Source organism: Rissa tridactyla, chromosome 3 (genome assembly GCF_028500815.1).
Source record: "Rissa tridactyla isolate bRisTri1 chromosome 3, bRisTri1.patW.cur.20221130, whole genome shotgun sequence".
NCBI lineage: Eukaryota > Metazoa > Chordata > Aves > Charadriiformes > Laridae > Rissa > Rissa tridactyla.
The window spans coordinates 3,935,594-3,954,806 of NC_071468.1; the positions used below are offsets into that span (position 1 = coordinate 3,935,594).

The 19,213-nt window shown below is 41.6% G+C and overlaps 1 protein-coding gene across 3 annotated transcripts in view; it reads left to right on the top strand.

The window, feature by feature from the left end:
• Positions 1-19,213, top strand: part of PLCB1 (phospholipase C beta 1) — a 398,108-nt gene that overhangs the window by 368,507 nt on the left and 10,388 nt on the right. For 2 of the 3 annotated variants that reach the window (XM_054197181.1, XM_054197182.1), the window contains exon 32: positions 6,028-6,092. The exons of the other annotated variant lie outside the window; for it this stretch is intronic. In XM_054197181.1, coding sequence (XP_054053156.1) covers positions 6,028-6,066 — 39 coding nt within the window. In that variant the 3' untranslated portion in view covers positions 6,067-6,092. The remainder of the gene's footprint in view (positions 1-6,027; positions 6,093-19,213) is intronic. 3 annotated transcript variants of the gene reach the window in all.

A 19,213-nucleotide genomic window follows, 5' to 3' on the forward strand; every position in this document is an offset into this window, starting at 1 on the left:
AGTCTTTGACAGCTTCGTACTCTCCTGCAATGTACCGAGTTCTGTGACCAGTGATTGTTTTCTGTATAGCAGCCTTGGTACTTAGACAAGAATCCAGTAATGGGACCATTATAGGACAGCTAAAAAAGCTTTATTATCGTGTAAGAAAAAAGTTAGTAGTTCCTAAAGCACTTGGTGGCCATGTCACCATGGCCAGTGAAAGAACTCATTGACTTCAATTCAGTTATTCGGTGCTTACTGAAGAATAATAAAAAATCGTTCTGCCTAGTAAAAATATAACATGCTTCTAGCTTTCGTTTCTTTGTTTAGCCCACTCCCAATGGTAATCTAAGTCTCTTTGATTCTTTCATTTCCTTTAACTGACCAGATTGGAATGTATTTTTTCATAACTGCTGATGAACCCTAAAATAATCCCTTGCGAAGGTGCTGTTCTGGATTACCTAGAGCGATCCTGACTCCCTTAGCATTCTTTCCATTTTTAAAGTAATTTTGCCTTCTTTGTGATGAGTAGTTGATTCACAGGGTTTGCCTGACTACCTCCCAGACTAAGACAATTTGTCAAATGCATCGGTGGAGTGAGGAGTGAACTTTTAATATACTCTGACTGATATAAATAGCAAAATTCAGACTGACTTCAGTGGAGCAAGCCCGGGTCCTGAATGAGTAAATCTTTGAGGCTTGCAGTTTAAGCCATCCACTGAGACAGTCACAGAATCTTGTTGGCCTCATTAACGCAGTGCGTTAACTATTCATGCGTGACCAGAGGAACACGAACTCTGGATAAGAGAGTCACAAACTGGACTTTTTGTGTCTAACAGTCATTTATTATGTTAATGGCAGTATGTTTCTGAGAAATAAATTCCATTTGCTTAATCTTTGTCTAGCTTGCAAGCTAATAAATGTTATTCTACATATGTTAAAGGTGATTTATATACAGTTTTGTACCTACAGAGCTTCAGTGATACTCTGCTTTTGTTGAGGTTTGGTTTGTTGGGTTTTTTGAGCTGAAAAATATATATTCTGACTTAATCTTTTGGCGTTTATGGAGCTGTTGTATAATAGTAGTGGATTTTTTAAAAAGGCTGTAACTAAAGTAATCAATAGGAAGCAGGAATGAAAATGTACTTTTGTTGCCAGGATGAGAAAGAGGAGTGCATATGAAGACCGTTCTTGGCACAGTTGGATTGTGTATATGTAATTTAGGCATGAAATTGCATAGTGATGGGTTTCACTCACATCGTTGTTAACCCAGTGTTTTTCAGTGGCATGCAGTAGAACTAATCTGAATTGGTTTCACTGTTTCACTGAGTGAGATCAAAGCCAGGACCATTCTCTTCCTCCTGCATTTCTTCCTCTGTCTATCTGCTTCACAGCCAGTCTCGGATCAACTAATAAGCAAACCTGCGTGTGCGTTGACTTTGTGATAGGGATGTGGAGGATCTTTTCTGATCCAAGGAAGATAAGGATATAGTAAGATTTCACAAATATGACTGCAAGTTGCTACCTTAAATGTTTTTTGTATTGTTTCTGTGTTGCCATGAGCTAGAGTTTGTCCTAAGTGTCTGTTTGTGCAGCCTTGCTGTAGATGACACCCATGGGAAAGCAAACCCTCTATCATTTCTCTTCCTTTTTTGCTTGGCTTTGCAATTCAATCTTCTGTTTGTAGATACCTGTATAAAGAACCCTCTTAGGTAAAACACATCTGGCACATTATTTTGAAGATGAGCTGTACAACACACAGCACAGCTGGAAACGAATTTCGAAAAGGAGTCATCGCTTTGTAATTTAGGCCAGAGCTTCTTCCATAAAGACCAAGACACTTTTGCTTGGTCCATTGATTAAATAATGAACAGTACATACTGTTTTCCACATGGCTTGGTTTCTTCCCCCTATTTGGTGAGCACTGTTTGCTGCTTAGTCAGCTGGCCAGGGTTTCAGCAGAAATATGTCCCCAGAATTGCCACCAGTGAAGAGGTATCCTTTAGCCTCCTGAACCTTTGGTAAGAGCACTATAGCACAGAAACAGGAGAAGGAGCGAGGCATGAATGTTTCATTTCTAAAAATCTTAAGTCACTTGGGTTGCACCATTGCTTAAAACTTTTCCATTTCCCCTCATACTGGTTTTTAAGATCTATTCTTCTTTCTTTAATATGGTGATTTTGTGCTGCCATGGTCTCGGAAAACACTGTAAATGTGTGCCAAAGGCAAAGCCACTTGTGGATAAGCGGTATTCCCTTTTTCTTTTTCCTGATACAATACATTTTCCTTCATTGTATTTTTAAAGGTTCATAAAAGATAATTGTAAAGAGTAAGGCATATTAACAGCACTTGATTGGAGGTGGTAGGTCAGCACAATTTATTGTAGTGAATGACAAGGTTCTGTGCCACGTTTCTGTGTGCTAGCAAGAGTATAAATCTGGACTAGTTGTGGCAGTAGTTCTTTATAGTAATGTCACAATAAAAGAGAACACAACACAGCTTTTCACAACAGCGTAGAAACCAAAAATGCAGACCTTTTTTTGGCCCTTTACGTGAGTGAGGACATTTTCAGAATAATCAGATAAACCAGAATATATTCAACCTCAATCTTTTAAAAGCTTAAACTTGCACTGGATTGATTTCTGGACTTCCTCATGACTCGTGTCTCCAGAAAACTGCTGGGAAACCGGTATTAGGTAGACCTCGACTTTGAATAGCAGACAGTGTTTTACCACGTCCCTCTGTCATTAGTGTTCTTCTACGGTCTAGCTCCCATGTGTGTCTTCTCTAAAATGTTGTCTCAGCACTAATAAAAGCAATACATACTTGGCTGCTTAGTTATGATTTGGGCAAGTATACGTATTTTCTGTGTTGTATTATCTACGCATTAGAGATTTCACGAAAAGCTGCTTCACGTAATGTCTGTACATACAGAAAGATACTTCTCACACTAGGATCAAGGATTGGGGATTTTAAAGACCAGGTAATTATGACAACTACAGTCCCGACCATCAGAATAGGAAAGAGCTTGAAATTCGGTGTTTCATCCCTGTGTTTCTCTCTGACTTTGTCTTTCTTATGCTGCAATTCAATGCCTGGAGCTCCAAAACTAGTGAGCACCCCCGTGGTAAATACGTGTGCATAATATATCGTATACGTCTACTACACTAGCGTCACTGGGTGTGACGCTAATGGTGCAAGTGCACACACTATATTGTTAAAAGCTCTATAAACAGTACAGGGTTTGTGTGGTGTGTACCCTACTTACAGCTAAATACTTGTATCTTGTAAACTTATCCTATCACGGTGGAATTCATGCTATCCAGATATCTCTGTTCCTTTCAGTGGACTGTGTTTTGATAAATAACCAAAGGGAAAATCCTCAGTTTGATTAAGTAGAGGGGGGTTTGTTATCATTTTTGGATGTTGCTTTTTCTTTTGAAATGTTTACTTATTTTGACCCTGATATTCATCCTCCAGGTAGGTAAAATCTGCACGTTTGTAAATGCGTGCCTGCTTTGCACGCCCAAATCCTGGGCCAGCACATACCTGTGTGCCAAGTAGACACACATTTTCGCAAACCAAGATGTGTCCTTTAACAGGGAAGCTGGCTAAAAACAATGCCAAAAGTAAGGAAAAGTAATAATGTTGCACAAACTAAGGAATTTAGCAAGAGGATGTTTAGCAGTGTTTTCCAAGACTGCTTCTAAGGGAATTTCTAATCAAATCTTAACCTGCCTTCAGTAGTTACGAGCCCCGTTGAAGTAAGTAGGCCAACATCCACAGTAACAAAATGTTTGTGTGCTGCAAACACGTGTGTAATTTTGTAAAAATTGCCAATTTTAAGTAAGGCACTTAATCTGATTTGTCTGTCAGTAGGGGCACAAAACCAGTGAAGTATATAGATCAAAGGGACAGAAAAATGAAGTGCATCAGGAGAAGTGATAAGGAACTATGCAAAACAAAGTAGCTTCCTTTTTTCACTTTACATTTCACCTTCTTGCCGCTACATTTTTTTCTGCTACCAACTGTCACCTTCTGCTTCCTCAGCTAATATTTTAGATTCATTTTGCATGTCGAAATGGTGCGAGCTGCCACAATCACTGGCACGCGTTTCCTGGCCATCTTATACCCAACATGTATCTTAAAACACCATTTGTGTCGGTGTTAATGCAGTCGTTTTACAGCCCCTTGCTGCCGAGGTGAGAAAGAGTTCAAGGAGAAAATAAATAAAATAGTTTTGTTCATTTGTTGCAATGCAATGTAAGAAGGTGGCTTAAGTTCCCTTACGTAAAATTTCAATCAAGTCCAGCCACGTTCTTAGCTAATTATATTTATTTTGCCTGCCATTGTGACTCAATTATAAGGCACTTAGGAATCTGCATGAAAGTAAAATGAGGACACAGTGCTCAAACGTATTGTTCTGCTTCTTCACCCATTACCAAGGAAGTGACTCAATAATTATATTCAGTTAAAAAAAAATGCTTTGAGAGGAAATGTTTCGTGAAAAATTTCCAAAGTACTGCTTCAGTTATTAAGCTATGTAATCTTTAAATATTAAAGAAAACCTTCGTTTTGTGCTATTGTTTGTTTCTATTTCTTTTTATAGGTTTCAGTTTTCTATTTCATTTGTAACATACCTGACAGCTAAGACAAAATACAGTTTACCTCAATGAACTTGCATGCAATTATTCCAGGGCTGACTCTCACCCAGTATCACCACAGTACATTGGATGCCACTACAGCTCTGGCTCCTGGACAATGTAAATACCATACTGTCTTGAATCTGTGATGGAGTTAAAAAGTCCATGATGTGGGAAGTGTCAAGATTTTAGTGGCACCAATTGTATCGTAAAAGAGCTGTGGCTTAACTTCTACAAACAGAACCAAGTTCAGCAGTATACTCACGCAGTCACTATCCAGGTGAAGCAATGTATCACTCAATACTGAAATAACACTTACTTTAGAGTAAAATAAGACAGTTACCACAATAATTTAACAGAGAATAAAACATATTGCAGCCACTTGAAAATGGCATGGCAACATTGTTTAAAGACTGCACTTAGCCAGAACCAAAAAGTCCCCCTTTTTTTCAGTTCCTGGCTATAATTTTTTGGCTCTCTTCTAGTAACTGCACAAACTAAAACACTTGGGTCTTCTTGGTTGTTGCTGGATTACCTTCAGGACCTCTCTGATCCAGCCCTTAGACCTCTTCAGGAGAGAGAGTTGAACTCCAGGGTGCTCGGAGTGGTGTGTGATGGACCACAGCTCTCCCAGTGAGTCAGCTCCGAGCACACGTAGCTGCCTGCAGCACGTCTGGGTCTGCTAGGTTAATGGGACAGCCTGAAAATCCTGCCGTTCTTTTGCACTGTCAAATAGAAGTTTCCACTCCAGAGATAAACACCAACTCAGGACGAAGGCGAGTGGACACTAGTAACACCTCCAGCAGCAGCATGTCCCGTACCTCGTCTCCTGCTCAGGCACTTGTGCAAGGCTGACTCAAAGGGAACGGGCTGGCTGGTGAAGGAGAGCACCACCCTTGTAAGCACCTGGTGATGTCCTTGAAGGTTTTCCATCCAGACTGCCCTGAGTTCATGGGATTAGGCACAATTGCAGTCTAAAGCCTTCCTGCTGCAACGGCCGGAGGTATTTCTTCAAGCTCATACTTCAGGTGGCGTGGCTGATGCTCACTTTTTCCTTCAGAGACGTGCTTCTTTCCCCCTCCCAGAAAAAAGTGACACTTCTTGAGATGTGCGTAAGCTGCAACTTCAGCTAAACCCGGATCTCCCACATAACACAGTTGAAACATTGCCCTCTTCTAGTATCGAGTGACAGGCTGTGATAAATAGCCTGGTTTCTCTGACTAATATGTACCTAGTCAAATATTAATGAGCCAGCACACAGAAGCATGAACTGATCTTTTGTTTTTCATTAAGTGCATAGATTAAAGAGATGTTATTTTACTGTAATGCACAGAATTATGTCATTTCAGCTTAGAGGAATTGTTAATCACATCAAATTGAAATGATCCTTGGTTTTGTTTTAAAGAGCATAGAAGAACAAGAAGTAGAGGAGAAACAGAAGTAGAAATGGAATGTGAGACTATAGTGAAAGTGAGTGAAACATTCCCCTTTTTATCTAGTAATGCTAATGTTGTTTTTATTTTACATGTCAAAACTAAGTCAGGAGCGTCCACAATTTACTGCCTGGTGGTTCTTCTGAAATCTTGGAGCATTTATAGCCCTGATTATTATCTGCTAGCTGCGTTAACGTATGCTGCCACTGGCCATTACATCCTTTTTATACTGGGAAAGCAATTTGTGGCTTCTTCAAATCATACCCCACCCCATTGTTTCCCTGCTTGTTTTATTTATTGCTGCTTTTGCCCCACCTCAGCGCAGCGGTCAGGGGCTGTGGGTAACAGCATGACGATAAAAGTTTTCTTTCCACAGCCCTTTGGGTCATCAGAATATCCTCTGTTCTCTGCTCACAGTAGCTGCAGTACTCTCAGATCAGAAATGTCTCTCTGAAGAGGTAAAGAAGGTTGATGCAGGGGGGAGGATGTGGGGGTAGGAACCGAGAGCATCTGAACGTTAAAGGTACGAGATGGAGAAAGGTGTTGAAGGGAGGAATTCTGGGTACCTCTGAAGATGAAGCTTACCAAGCAGAAAAATGAAGGATTTGTCATCTGGGACACCAGAATATGGGATAAAGAGAGGATTAACCAGGGCATCAGAGCAGGAGGAAAACTTGGGGGACAAAGAGAAAGAATTTATGAATGTGAATCAGTAAAACAGGATTAGCGAAGCCTAAAGGGGAAGACTTAGACGTAAGAGAGTGAGGTTGTCAGGGAGGAGGAAGGGAACAGAAGACAACTGGGGAAAGGCAGGCAAAGCCTGGAACAAAGATGAAAAAAGATTAGAAGAGTTTTTTCATTGCTTTATGGAAGGGCTGATGATTAGAACACGCTGATAGAATGAAGTATTATTTCAGGGGTATCTCTGCTGTCAGGAGACATGATTATGTATTAGCAAACTTCCTGAAACCTCCTGTATACATGGTCGTGCCAGGAGGTCTTGAGCTTTCACTGTGAAGGGGGTAGCAATAAGCCACACACCTTTGTCACTGAATCGGTGAATCCTCCTTGCTTTGTATTGTTATTTAATATTTCACCTTCTACTGCTTTCTTCTGGAATACTTTGATATGCTTTGCTTGTCTGTGGGGAGAGAATAGCCATGGCTTCTCAGTGAGGACTGTATTTGGTAACAAAACCTGCCTTTCGGCTGCCGTTACCTGGACGCAAAGGATTTTGGTTAATTACCAGGCAGGCAGTGTTTGCTTTTCAGTGTCCCCGGGCTCAAGTCACCCACATACGCAGGAGTGAAAGGAGCCGTCTCAAGAGAGCTGCAGCTCCTCCTTGCTGCGGAACATCCTTCTGTGGCTTTTCACCGTCCCGCACAGGGTCTTAACAGTTGTTCTGTAATTCTTAGTCCTTCCTACTGACAGCCAAGGGTCAGTTTTGGGGACTGCTCCTTGGTACCAGCGTTAGCAGCAATGCACCTTCAGGAGCGGGGGAGGCACACGTTGGCTGTGAGCGCTGTTCTGCTCCCTGGCCAGCATCAGTGTGATGGGGCCTCGTGCTTTCCCCCCAGGTTGCTTTGTCAGCCTGTCTAGGGTTGGGTTTGTTCGTTTGTTTTTTAAATACTTATCACATATACTTCTACGGACGTGGGATTGTTTAGCCTGGAGAAAAGGAGGCTGAGGGGAGGCCTTATCGCTCGCTACAGCTCCCTGAAAGGAGGGTGTAGCCGGGGGGGGTCAGTCTCTTCTCCCAAGGAACAGGCGATAGGACAAGAGGAAACGGCCTCAAGTTGTGCCAGGGGAGCTTTAGACTGGATATTAGGAAAATTATTTACACCGAAAGGGCTATCAAGCATTGGAACAGGCTGCCCAGGGAAGTGGTTGAGGCACCATCCCTGGAGGTATTTAAAAGACAGACAGACATAGTGCTTAGAGATCTGGTTTAGTGATGGTTTTTGTCAGAGTTAGGTTGATGGTTGGACTTTGATGATCTGAAAGGTCCCCTCCAACCCGGGCAATTCGATGATTCTAACTCTGTATGTTTGAGCTGTGCCTTGCACGATGCAGATCGTCTTCTATACATCACTGAAAGGCAAATGTGAAGTAAATTTGACTCATTTATAATGTGTGACTATAATTTGTCAGGCTTTTTTGCTGTGAATCACCTTTCTCTGCCCACCTGGACACCGATATATTCTTCACGTATTTATACATACCATTACACGCTTTTGGTTTACTTTAATGTTTTTATTGTTACAAAATAAGTGATCGCTTTTTTGAACACTTGTTAAAAATAACACAGTTCTAACTATTGTTTAGTTCTCTCATTGTGGTAAGGTTAGAGATTAAAATTGCTAGGCAGGGCCTTGATTTCATGAATATTGTTTTCCTCTTGGACACAGGCAAGGCAACTAAAGTTTATGTTTCCTGAGCAAAGTAGTTGTGACAAAAGAAAGTAGAGCCCATAATTACTATCTTGGCGCCTTGACAGTATTCAAAAGAGTGACTTACTGAAGATGGCAGAATTAAATTGGCAATTGCTCACCAGGGAACTGGGATTTCTTTCTTGTTTGTGTTTAAGTGTCATGAGAATATTGATTTGTCTTCCTGAGGGATGTTCTGCCTTCCTTTTCTCAAAAGCAGGAGGATAGGAATAGAGCTGAGCTGCCTTGAAACAACTCTGGGAACATTTAGAAACCAGAAGTACTTGTTTTAACTCTGTTCTAATCGTGCATCACTTCCATTTGAAACAATATGAGGCTAATCCTGAATCAGATCAGGATATCTTGGGAGAATGGCGGGGACCTGGGCAATCCAAATGCTACTGCACAGTTAGAAGGAAATCAGACCGCAGAGAAGAACCTGCTGTGGCGTCGTGTAACCACTTATGCCACCGCTGGAATTATTCTTTCCTTTGCTTTGTCCTGCTCTCAGGACTTTAGCCTCATAGACTGTGCGAAGGGAACAGCGTTAGAAGCTATGCAAGGTGGAGTTACCATTCAGTGTACCCTACCTGTGCAGGAAAATTGGGAAACAAAATGGATTAGCCCTGAGTACGCGGGGAGCTCCAAACTCAGGTGAAGAGATCCATCACCCCAAGGTTCACCTCACTTCAAAGCAAATACGAGAATGATGGGAGGAAAACCTTTTCCCCTTTCTGCCCTGAGCTGTCAGTGCTGCATCCACAGGGTAAGGATTTTGAATGCTTTGGAGTACCTGGATAGGAGGAGGGCAGGCTGTGCAGGAGGAAAGAGCCAAGTTTTCCCGCAGGCCATAAAGCAGAATCTCAGCTCTCGCTCCCGTGGAAGAAACCAGTGGCTTTGGGCTGAACAAGACTAATGACCTTAGGGAATATTTCTGAGCGGGAGAGGTGCATAATCCTTCGAAGCCATGATAAGAGCTGTGCGGAAATCTAGAGAAATTACCTAAATTTACAACTTTATTCAGGAACTCTGAATCCACCAGTGACTAAATAAATATTAGTCATCTGTAGGAGGAACTTCCAATTAGTTAACAGTTACCTTTGTCAACAGCAGAAACCTAAGATAAAATTTTTGAGACAGAAGAAGAGAATGTAGACTTAGAAGTCTGGTCTGAACATGCAGCTCTTTTTATTCCATGCAAAATGGCTTTCCCACTAGGACGTTTTGGCCGGGTAGGGATGGCTCATGAGAGCTCTAAAAAGTAAGACCTAAAATCTTTTCCTACGCTTTCCTCATCCTTTAAGCCGTGTTTCAAATGAACACTTAAGTGCATGATAGAGTTTTTCAGTGGGGCTTCAGCCATATGTAGGTGTTGTCGAGAATCAAGCTGGCATTTTTTCTGAACCTGGATTTTTGTAAGTCTTTTAATAGCTGTTACACACCACCAGAATTCTGCATGGTGCAATGTCAGCCTCCGTGTTTAGTGACTGTATGGCCTGTGGGAATGATATTGCATGTGGTAGCTCACATTCTGACAGCTTTATTTTCACAAAGTGTTAATGCCTGAATAAAACATACGGCGTGGAGCTCATAGGACAAATGATTTCACAAACTGCTGATACTGAGGTTAGTATTTCTAGAAACTATTAGCGTACAGAATAGCTTATCTGTGGTCCTTCTTGAGTTTATTTGTATTAGTATATTTAAAAGTACTTGTTTGGATCGCAGTTTTATTCTGCAGTGTTATATAGGTCAGTGAGATCTCAGTGTAATATTTCCACTCTTAAAACTTTCCTTTCTGCTGAAAATTATGCGGGTTCAGTTTTCAAAGCAGAGATCGGGTTTCAGGAATCAGTATTCCTGACAGGACCGATGGCCCTGGTGGCAATTACACCCTTCCCTGTTCTTTTAGTAATACACCTCACACCGCAGAGCTTGGATGCTGCTGAAGTTGAGGTGTGATAGATGTACGAGCCTGTAATGCTAAGCAGCATGGAAATTGTAGAAGCTCCTGGGAGCGGTAACTCACTGTCAGTCTTTTTCTCGGGGAATCATTGTAATTCTGAGCAGGGGCTCACGCTCTCTCCATGGCATAATGGAATAAATTCTGCTGTAACTTCTCCCCAATTCCATGTCAGTGTTAACGTCTCCTTTTGGCCTGGAGTACCCTTCATTCCCATTTGTATTCAGACAGACACTCCTGCGGCTCCCACTTGAAAATACTAATTGGTTGAAAATTAATTCAATTTTTTAAATTATTACTTAGCTTTTTTACTTTTTAAGTGAGGTTTTTTTTTTTAAGACTGGGGTTAATTTCTTCTAGTATCAGCTGCCCTTTAATGGTTGCGACTCCCTCATAAGCAGATTTAGTTCAGTGATAGAAATCATTGAGGATTTTGCATAGGCCAAGATCCTCTCTATTGGCTGCTGCAGGAATTGATATAGTGTGAAAAAGCAATAAACCTGCTCATAGGTCCAGATCTTTTATGTGAAATAGGTGTCTGCTTTCCCACCCAATCTCCAGTGGAGTAGAGAGTACATATTGTAAATATGAACGTTGCCTGCTAAGAAGTTGATGTATTCCGTGCCCTGCTGCATTCCTTTTTGAAAAGTTTTCTGGGCGAGTAAGCTGGCTTCACCACCCAGTCGTCCCAGGCTGATCAGCTGTTACAGGTGCCCACCATGACAATGTCCATTTTCATGTCCAATTCTGGCCCCTCTCCTACAATATGCAGGAGATCAGGAAAAAAAATAAAATCTTTGATAAATATCTCACCAAAGACCCTTTTTGTACCTGTCGTCCCTGAACCAATTGTGTCTTTTATATGAATATTTCAGTAATGTGAATTTTTATACAAAATCTGTGTTTATGCCAGTAAAGTCATTATTTTGATTTACTTAAAAATAATCAGATGCCTTCCCATTTTGCCCCTGTTTTGTGAGTATATGCATCTGCAAGCACACAGACACGTCATAAGAGGATTGACTTAGTGTTCACCCTTGTTTCCCTCCTATAACCATTTATCAGTAGTAGTGAGAGCACTTTTGTGATAAACATGCATATAATAGAGAACACTTTTTAGTGTCTTAAGAGAGTCACATATTGAGTGCAGGACACTGACGTTAGGAAATCTCACAGTGGCTAGGCTGAACGTTCAAGGGGATCTCTTTTTCTTTTGTGCACAGAAGTGTAATCCGCTATTTTCCGAGGATAAAAAGCGCTGTGTTACACGCAAAAAGCTGACTGCCCAATGCTCTGCCTTTTCTTATTTAAAAGTCCAATTAAGCATAGGGGAGAGGAGAGAGGAAGGTGGAACAGCTCTGGAATTGCTGGTGCAGCATGCAGAGAAGCCCGGCAGATAGTGAGCTGCTGCAGTTTGTCTGACTTTAAAGGAGCATCACTCTCGGGTACAATTACCTCCGACAGGCATCCTTTTCAACACGGAATATTTCAGCTGCTTTTTTTCCGATTTCTATGTCAGGAAGACACCATTCCCAAGATCTGTTTGAATCAGCTGAATGTTTTGTCTGACTCCTCATTCATGCCGCAGGCAGAAAGGATTTGAGGAGAAAACACCTACCAATTAATGGCTGCACTTTTAAAATAATCCCAGGTCCCATCCTGGCTGCAGTCAGCCGCTGTGACTGATGTGGCAGTCCACACTGTGTGCCTCTGACAGATGCCAGCGTGAACCAGCTATAATGGTACAAATGCCAAACTGTAGTTTCAGTGTATCAGTGAAGCAAAATACGACCAGACAAGAGAAATTCAGTTGTCCTAAGATCTGTTCTGCAAAGGCAGCAAGACGTAAAAGGGTGGGCTGAAGCCTTTTTTGAGAGCCCAGAGCCACAACAGCAGGAGAAACTAAAAATGGTGCCTTCTCCTGACGTATAGACCAGATGTGCCTCTGCAGCCGGCCTCCCTCTCACTTCTAAAAGAGTAACTAAACTCTTTAAATTTCCCACCCACGTTTACCTTGCATTTGTAAATGATCCTGTTGCAGAATCTTCTTAATCAGCTGTCCTTCAGGTTATGTATGTTGCTCTCCTTTGCATTAATCACAGGACTTCTTTTCTTTTTTTGTTTGAACACGGTCGTACCGTACGATCGGAAAATGAATGCACTGCAAATGCAACGCTGCAAATTAAACACGTGGATAACGGCTTGTGGCTTCGGTAGTCGGTGTTAGCGTGTGATGAGAGAGAACAGTAAACTGAGAAGGAGTTCTCCTGTGAATTCAGTGCCCCCATTATCTCTCCTTCTTTATCCGAAGGGCTGAGGAAACCTTTTTTGTTAGCCAAGACAGCTTGGTGCTTCGGCTTAATTTTCATTGCATAATTTTAAATACAGATCGTGTCTACAGTGCTGCAATTAATGGATAGCCTAAAGACTTATTATTTCAAACTAATTGATATGTAAGAAAGTTTAAATAACCTAAGTGATAAGAAATTTTTAGGAATAACTTCTGTAACTAACTCAGAATAATCTTTTTACTGTTACATAGAGTAGCAGATGACTTAATTGTTCACTCACCATCACCAAGTCTAACACTTGTCTGTATTTCTATAGTTCTAAATACATTTCGGTGAGATGGGGAAAAGATGACATTTTGTAGTCACTGTTCTAAAAGGGTTTTTTGAAAATTAATAATCTCATTCATTTCTGATAGTTGTCTACCATCATTTGGAATACTCCCAAAATTCAAGACAGATTTCTGTTATCTTCAACAAAAATGTGCACGTTACGCATATTTTAAATAGAACTTTAAACCAAGCAACCAATGTTTTCAAAGTATTATTTTGCTTCCTTAAATAACTTGATCATTTATAAAAGGCCTTTATTTTTCTAGTGCTCATTAAACTTATCTTCAACTAGATTGTGATCAGAATTGGCATCAGAGACTACACTGTAAAGTTGTAAGACCTCTCTAGAACTTTTTAATGCTTTTGGAACATGTCAAGTACTGAAGTAATAATAAAATACTGATAGAGCATTGAAAAGATAAGTTCTTATAATGGAAAGAGCTTTTGTTCTACTGCCAATTTATTTTTTTCTTAAATAAGGTTTTGTGTGGTACAAAACTTTTCCAAGATAGAAGCTACCAATAGTGATACACGTAAATGAAATCAGATTAAAAAGAAATCTGAGCTCTCAGGAGATCATGTTATACATTTTGATGTCATGCCTCTCAGTGGAAAAAAAAGCAAAGGACTTGGTGAAGTTCCATGAGATTCGTCTCGGTTCAGGCTTGACCCTCTGGTGAACTAAACTTGGATGAACTGTGTTAGCTTCAGAAGGAGAGAAGCCAGGGACTAAATCCAGCACGCACTGATGGCAGTACCAAAGCTCACTCTTCCTGTAGTAGGCTTGAGATCTGGATGAGGCCCCAGTGTGACCTCCACGTGCTGTGGCCCACTGACATCGGTGGGGAAGGGAGATACCAAAGGAACTGAAGTGGTTGTAAGTTGTAGTAGTATCTCTTATTTTCCTGTCTCTGATGGCTTCTAGGGAATTTGCATTTCCCTTTTCCTAGCAACGGGAAGGTCTGACCACAAAACCCAACTATGCTATTGGCAATATCATTAAGAGATCTGTTCAAGAGGACTTTAAGATGTCCAACTGCACAGCAAGATGAAAAGCATACCATAGTGCAGACTCAAACACACAAGCACTATGACACACCCGATTTCTGTCACCAGTAACTATGACACACCCGATTTCTGTCACCAGTAGCTCACTGAACATATTCCACCACACCTGAGAAGAGCTGACCTCAGGATCTGTGCTGGCTGGTTGGGCTGCAGCATGCTCAGGGTGGTAGTCCTTCACCCACACTACGCATTAAGAGAGCAAAACACCTTCAGAGGTTTCCCTTCTTCATGGAGCTCAGGTGCTCAACAGAAACCACATCAGATTGTACGCAAAGAGAGAGAAAGGCTGGCAGGTCTGGACGCGAGAATGACATCTGACGTTCTCTGTGGGAAGTTGTTACGTCTACCTGTCTGTTGAAGCAGGCTTGGATTTTAAGCATCAACTCGGTCCTGTTTCCTGGACTCTTTCGTGCCTTGCAGTTTCCTTACATCAGTCAGACAAGAGAGTTGAAAATCCTGAACCTCTGACACACATCTTTTGCGCTTCTTTACGAGTCAGGTTACCTTCAGAGCTCTGCAGGGGAAGGAGTGTGCACTTCATGCCATTTTGTGCCAGCGGTGCCTTCCTTTGACCTGGTTGGTTTGCGCCTGTACTTAGATGGTTGACAGTTCTGTGGGTTCAAAAGCCATCAAAGTCAACCACCTTCTTCTTGTAGGCTTAAGTGAACTTTGGGTGTGCCCTTTAACAGGCAGGAGTTCAGGCTGCTCTGCACAGCAGTGCGACGGGCTTTGTCGTGTTTCTCTAGCTTTATGAAGTTACCTTATATGTCAGTTTTTGCATTGTGGGACGCTTGCTGAACGTCATTTAAGTAAAGTCTTCTGCATGGTTCATTTAAATTTGATGGGTAATTAGAAAGTTGCCCAAGTTTGCAGTAGTCAGCGTTAATATGACCTTTGGAAAAAATGTTTAAATAAAAAACAACTGAACTGAAATATTAATCCCTTGAACTTAATCATGAGGATGGCTCCAATAACCTCCCATTGCATGGTACCACTTAATCCAGTAATAGCAGCACAGACAAGAAGAGGAGAGGTTTGTGGTTTTTTTCCTTTTAAATTCATTGTAGTATCGGGAAGTAAAACCCCTCAGGCTATTTTTAATTAGGTTGAACCTCTGGGCAGTGCCACTCTTACATTAAGCTATAAAGTTTTTAAGAGTTGCAGTTAAAATTCCACACTAATTTTGCTGCTCAAGTCAAAAAAAAAAAAAAAAAAGTGTGTTGTGTAATACAGCATGAAACGAGAAGTGGTGGATATATGGATGAAACAATGGTGGAAGTAGAGAGACGTGAAGATAATGGTAACATAGAAACACAGAGCAGCCGTAGATGGTCCCTGTATCCTTAGTAGCAATGACACGTCTCCATTTGATGGTCATTAGATAATAATGAACGTATACATCAATATATAAATTTGAATCGAGTCCCAACTTTTTGTCGTTGTTAAACTCAGCCTCAAAACTTTCCTGATATTTGGAAGTACAAAGGCTAAGATACTGAACCATCATTTCTGGAAGATGGAAAATGAGGGACGGTAGCTCCGTCTTTGCTGTTAAACTTCTGCCAGGTCCTGAATAGATTTTTTTCGTTAGCTTGTTATGTTAGAAAATAATGGGTCCGTCACTAAATTGGCCCTTCTCTGCTAATAGTAAAGAGGAAGCCAGATTCGTGTTGTTAATGAGTTAGGAAATATTTTGGACTAGCCTTCGTTGTTACAAGGGCTCACAGAACTGCAACTACTTGAAAAGATTTTCAAAGAAACTTCTAAGGCTTTGATCTTGATTCAGAGAGTGCTTGCTTTCTAGTCTAAAAACATTCATTTTTAACAGGATATTAACAGAAGGGCTTTCTGCTCAGTAATTTTCCAAGCAGACTTTTCAATGAGGCTCCATCCTGCGGAGGGTTTCTGATGTGAAGAGGTATAGTCAGTGCAAGGTAAACTTCAAAGTGCAGCAGAAGGATTTATCAGTGAGATTATTTTTTGAACTGATGATGCCTCACTTCTAAACCTCAGTTCTAAACCTAAACCTGTTCCCTAACAGTTATCAATGGCATGGAAACTACCGTGAGCATGTACCTTGGGAACCGCGCCGTCTCAGCATACACAGACCTCGGTGTATGTTAGGAGCTCTCATTACTGGAAACAGGCTTGAGGGTCTGGGCTGCGCAGGAAGGGCAGAGCGGGATATCGCAGTGAAAGGAGGTGCCAGACTTAATCATAGCACGACTCTGTTCCTTTTCCATTGAGTAGCACAGTGATGCCACTAGAGAGAGACAGAGAAATAGATTATTTATTTCCTTTTCATTGTCGTATTTGAGAAGAAATCTCTTTGTTTGGAGGGAATTTTCTGCGATACTGATGGGACCTGTTAGAGATGTCCTGCCAAGAGTCAGACACAGGCGACACTATAACTATCTATTAGCAAGGTGGATGTGAGAGACTGAACACCACTTTGTTATACTGTATTCAGAGTTCCATTTAGGCGAGGATCCAGAAGCTGCGGTGAGAGTTTTACCACATTTTTTTCAGATCTGTACTTCATCAGCTCCTGAGCCCTCACGCAAGAGGCCTTAAGCACCTGAAGCTTTCGTTTCTTCTCTTTGTCCGCTTCCAAAAATAACCAGAATCCCTCGCTCTGCGGGACAGCACCACTTTTAGGCAAAATACATTATCCGTAAAGTGGCCCCGCGGATTCCAGGGGCCCCTGGAGACATCCCGCTCAGCTGCCGTGGTGCTGCACAGCTCTGAGAGTCCCGCATTCTCCGGTCCACCCGGGATTTGAAATATTTCTGGAATATATTGTTGCTGTTATAACCTCAAGATGTCACTTAAAAGGAGTTTCCAAGGGACTGTTATGACCTCTTGAGCTGAGAGTTACAATACTGCTACTCTTCCAAGGCCTTGTGCTGTTGGACAGTCAGCTGCCTGTTTACAGGGTGCCTTGGAGGCATCGTGGAAGTGGAAAAAATCACTCATTAGAAGGTGCACTGATTTTTTTTAGTTGTTTGTTTTCAATTCAGTATCCAAAATATGGACAGCACTCTGTAAAAGGACCAGTTAAGAAGCTCTATTTGAGCTATGTCACTAGAGTTATTTATCTTGGATCCACCCCAATAAAGTAAGGGCAGTATCTGATGATAGATGAGACTTCAGTGGAGTTTCTCTGGATTTACTGCATTGAAACTGAGCAGATTCACTTTTGCTTACAGTGAAGCTAACTTACTCCAGTGATAATGAAAAAGAGCAGAATCTATCCTTAAAATGTTATACGTGCTCATGGAAAGGCGATTTTTTTCCCTTTCATATCAGCTCAAATTATCTTTATTCATATGCATCATGAGATGCATAGGTCACGTATTTATAGAGTCATCAGGAAAATAGTTGACAGCTTAAGAAAGCATTTTGTCCACAAAAGGAAACAATTACACAAAATAGTCTTCAGAAAGAAGAGTGATTCCAAGTATACAGCTTACAAGGCACAGAGCAGGGCTTTGCATGAGAATAAACTGCTCTACTGATGAAGAAATGGGAAACAAAAGTTATCGTAAAGAAAATCCTCCCATAGAATTCAGCACAAGCTGTGTCTTTAAAGAAAATGCAAGAGGTCTGAAAATGCTACTAATAATACAGCTGCCAGTAGGAAAAGATGACCGGTTTAGGCTTTTGCTGTAAGAAGCTTCCCTAACGCAGAAGATTTTAGCAGAGGTACAGTACAGGCAGATGTATATAAAACATATGTATAACCTGGGCAACACTGTTGGGCATCTCATCGCTCAAACATTTATTTTTTAATTAGCTCTTGGAATAGACGTTGGTTTACTATGCAGAAGGAAGATACGAGTTTCTTTATGAGAGTGTTAAAATCTAGGAGCCCAGGTCCCAGGTTTCTTCACAGTCCCATTGGTTTAATTGAGGTTGCAGTTAATAAAGGTGGAGACGCAGATTGACGAAGGCCCTAAGGTTACAGTCTAATGCCTTGAGACAGCAGATATTAAAGGACTCATTTATATGGGGACTTGTTGTACATTAGGGAGGCATAGCAAATCACCCTGGCTTTAATAGGAAGAGATGCGAAGCTGAAACACGGAAGATAACAGGGGAAGTCCAAGGGGGAGTATATGAATAAGGTAAGATAACTCAGTGTACAGTTTCTAGACTCCTTGGCTTGTGATGTGCTTCAGGTGCTACAGTGGTGTTTTCAAGCCCATCTTGGGGCAATTTCTGAAGGAAAGCAAGTGGACTGTGCAACCTGTCGACATAGGAAGGCAGGGGGGGATCAGTCAAAAATACAACCCCTGCAGAAGCAGAATAGCATGGAGAGCGTGCAGGGTTGGAATTTCGACTCGGTGTGTTCGAGTCGAATTTAGTTTAATTTCATGCTCAGCTATATTGTCTAGGAGTAGCTATGTTAAGCCCAAACGTTAACACGGCGGCATGTTCTTTTTTGCACTCGCTTGAGGTCACTGGGAGAAAAAGAAAAAGAGAGCATTGAGGTGCTCTCTGCACATGTAGAGATGTTAACTCCTTTCCCAGGCCTAGATAAACAGCTTCGCAAGAAACTGCATTTCCCAGCTGCTTTCTTTGGGCTATTCTTCCACGTGGCAGAGGTGGGTATATCACTTTTGGAAGGGTCTGGCAGAGGAGTCCCAGGTTCTCCTCAAACCCGTCACCCTCACTGCAAGTCACTGTCTTCTGCGGCCCCCCATAGCAGGCTGACGGCTGCAGAGGGACTGCGGCCACAAGGCGCGAGGACAACTAAGCAGTGGCTACTCCTTTGCCTTCCCAGCAGAAATCTGCTTAGTGGAGGGAATAACACGGTCCTTAATAAGAAGCTCCTTCTGTTTCCAATTAAACAAAAATTGCTGCCTATAAATCACTTGATCCCTGAGCTCTGTTCCTGAATTTCACTCTCCCTGTTACTGAGCCTCCATCTGCTTTTAACAATTCTTGCTACTCATATGTCTTTTAATGCTGTATCCCTCCAGAATGACTTTCTAATTAAGTAAGCTCTGAAAATGAAAAGCAGCAGAACAGCAGCTTGCTTGCTCCCTGTACCCTTAATCTGGGAGTCCTCTGT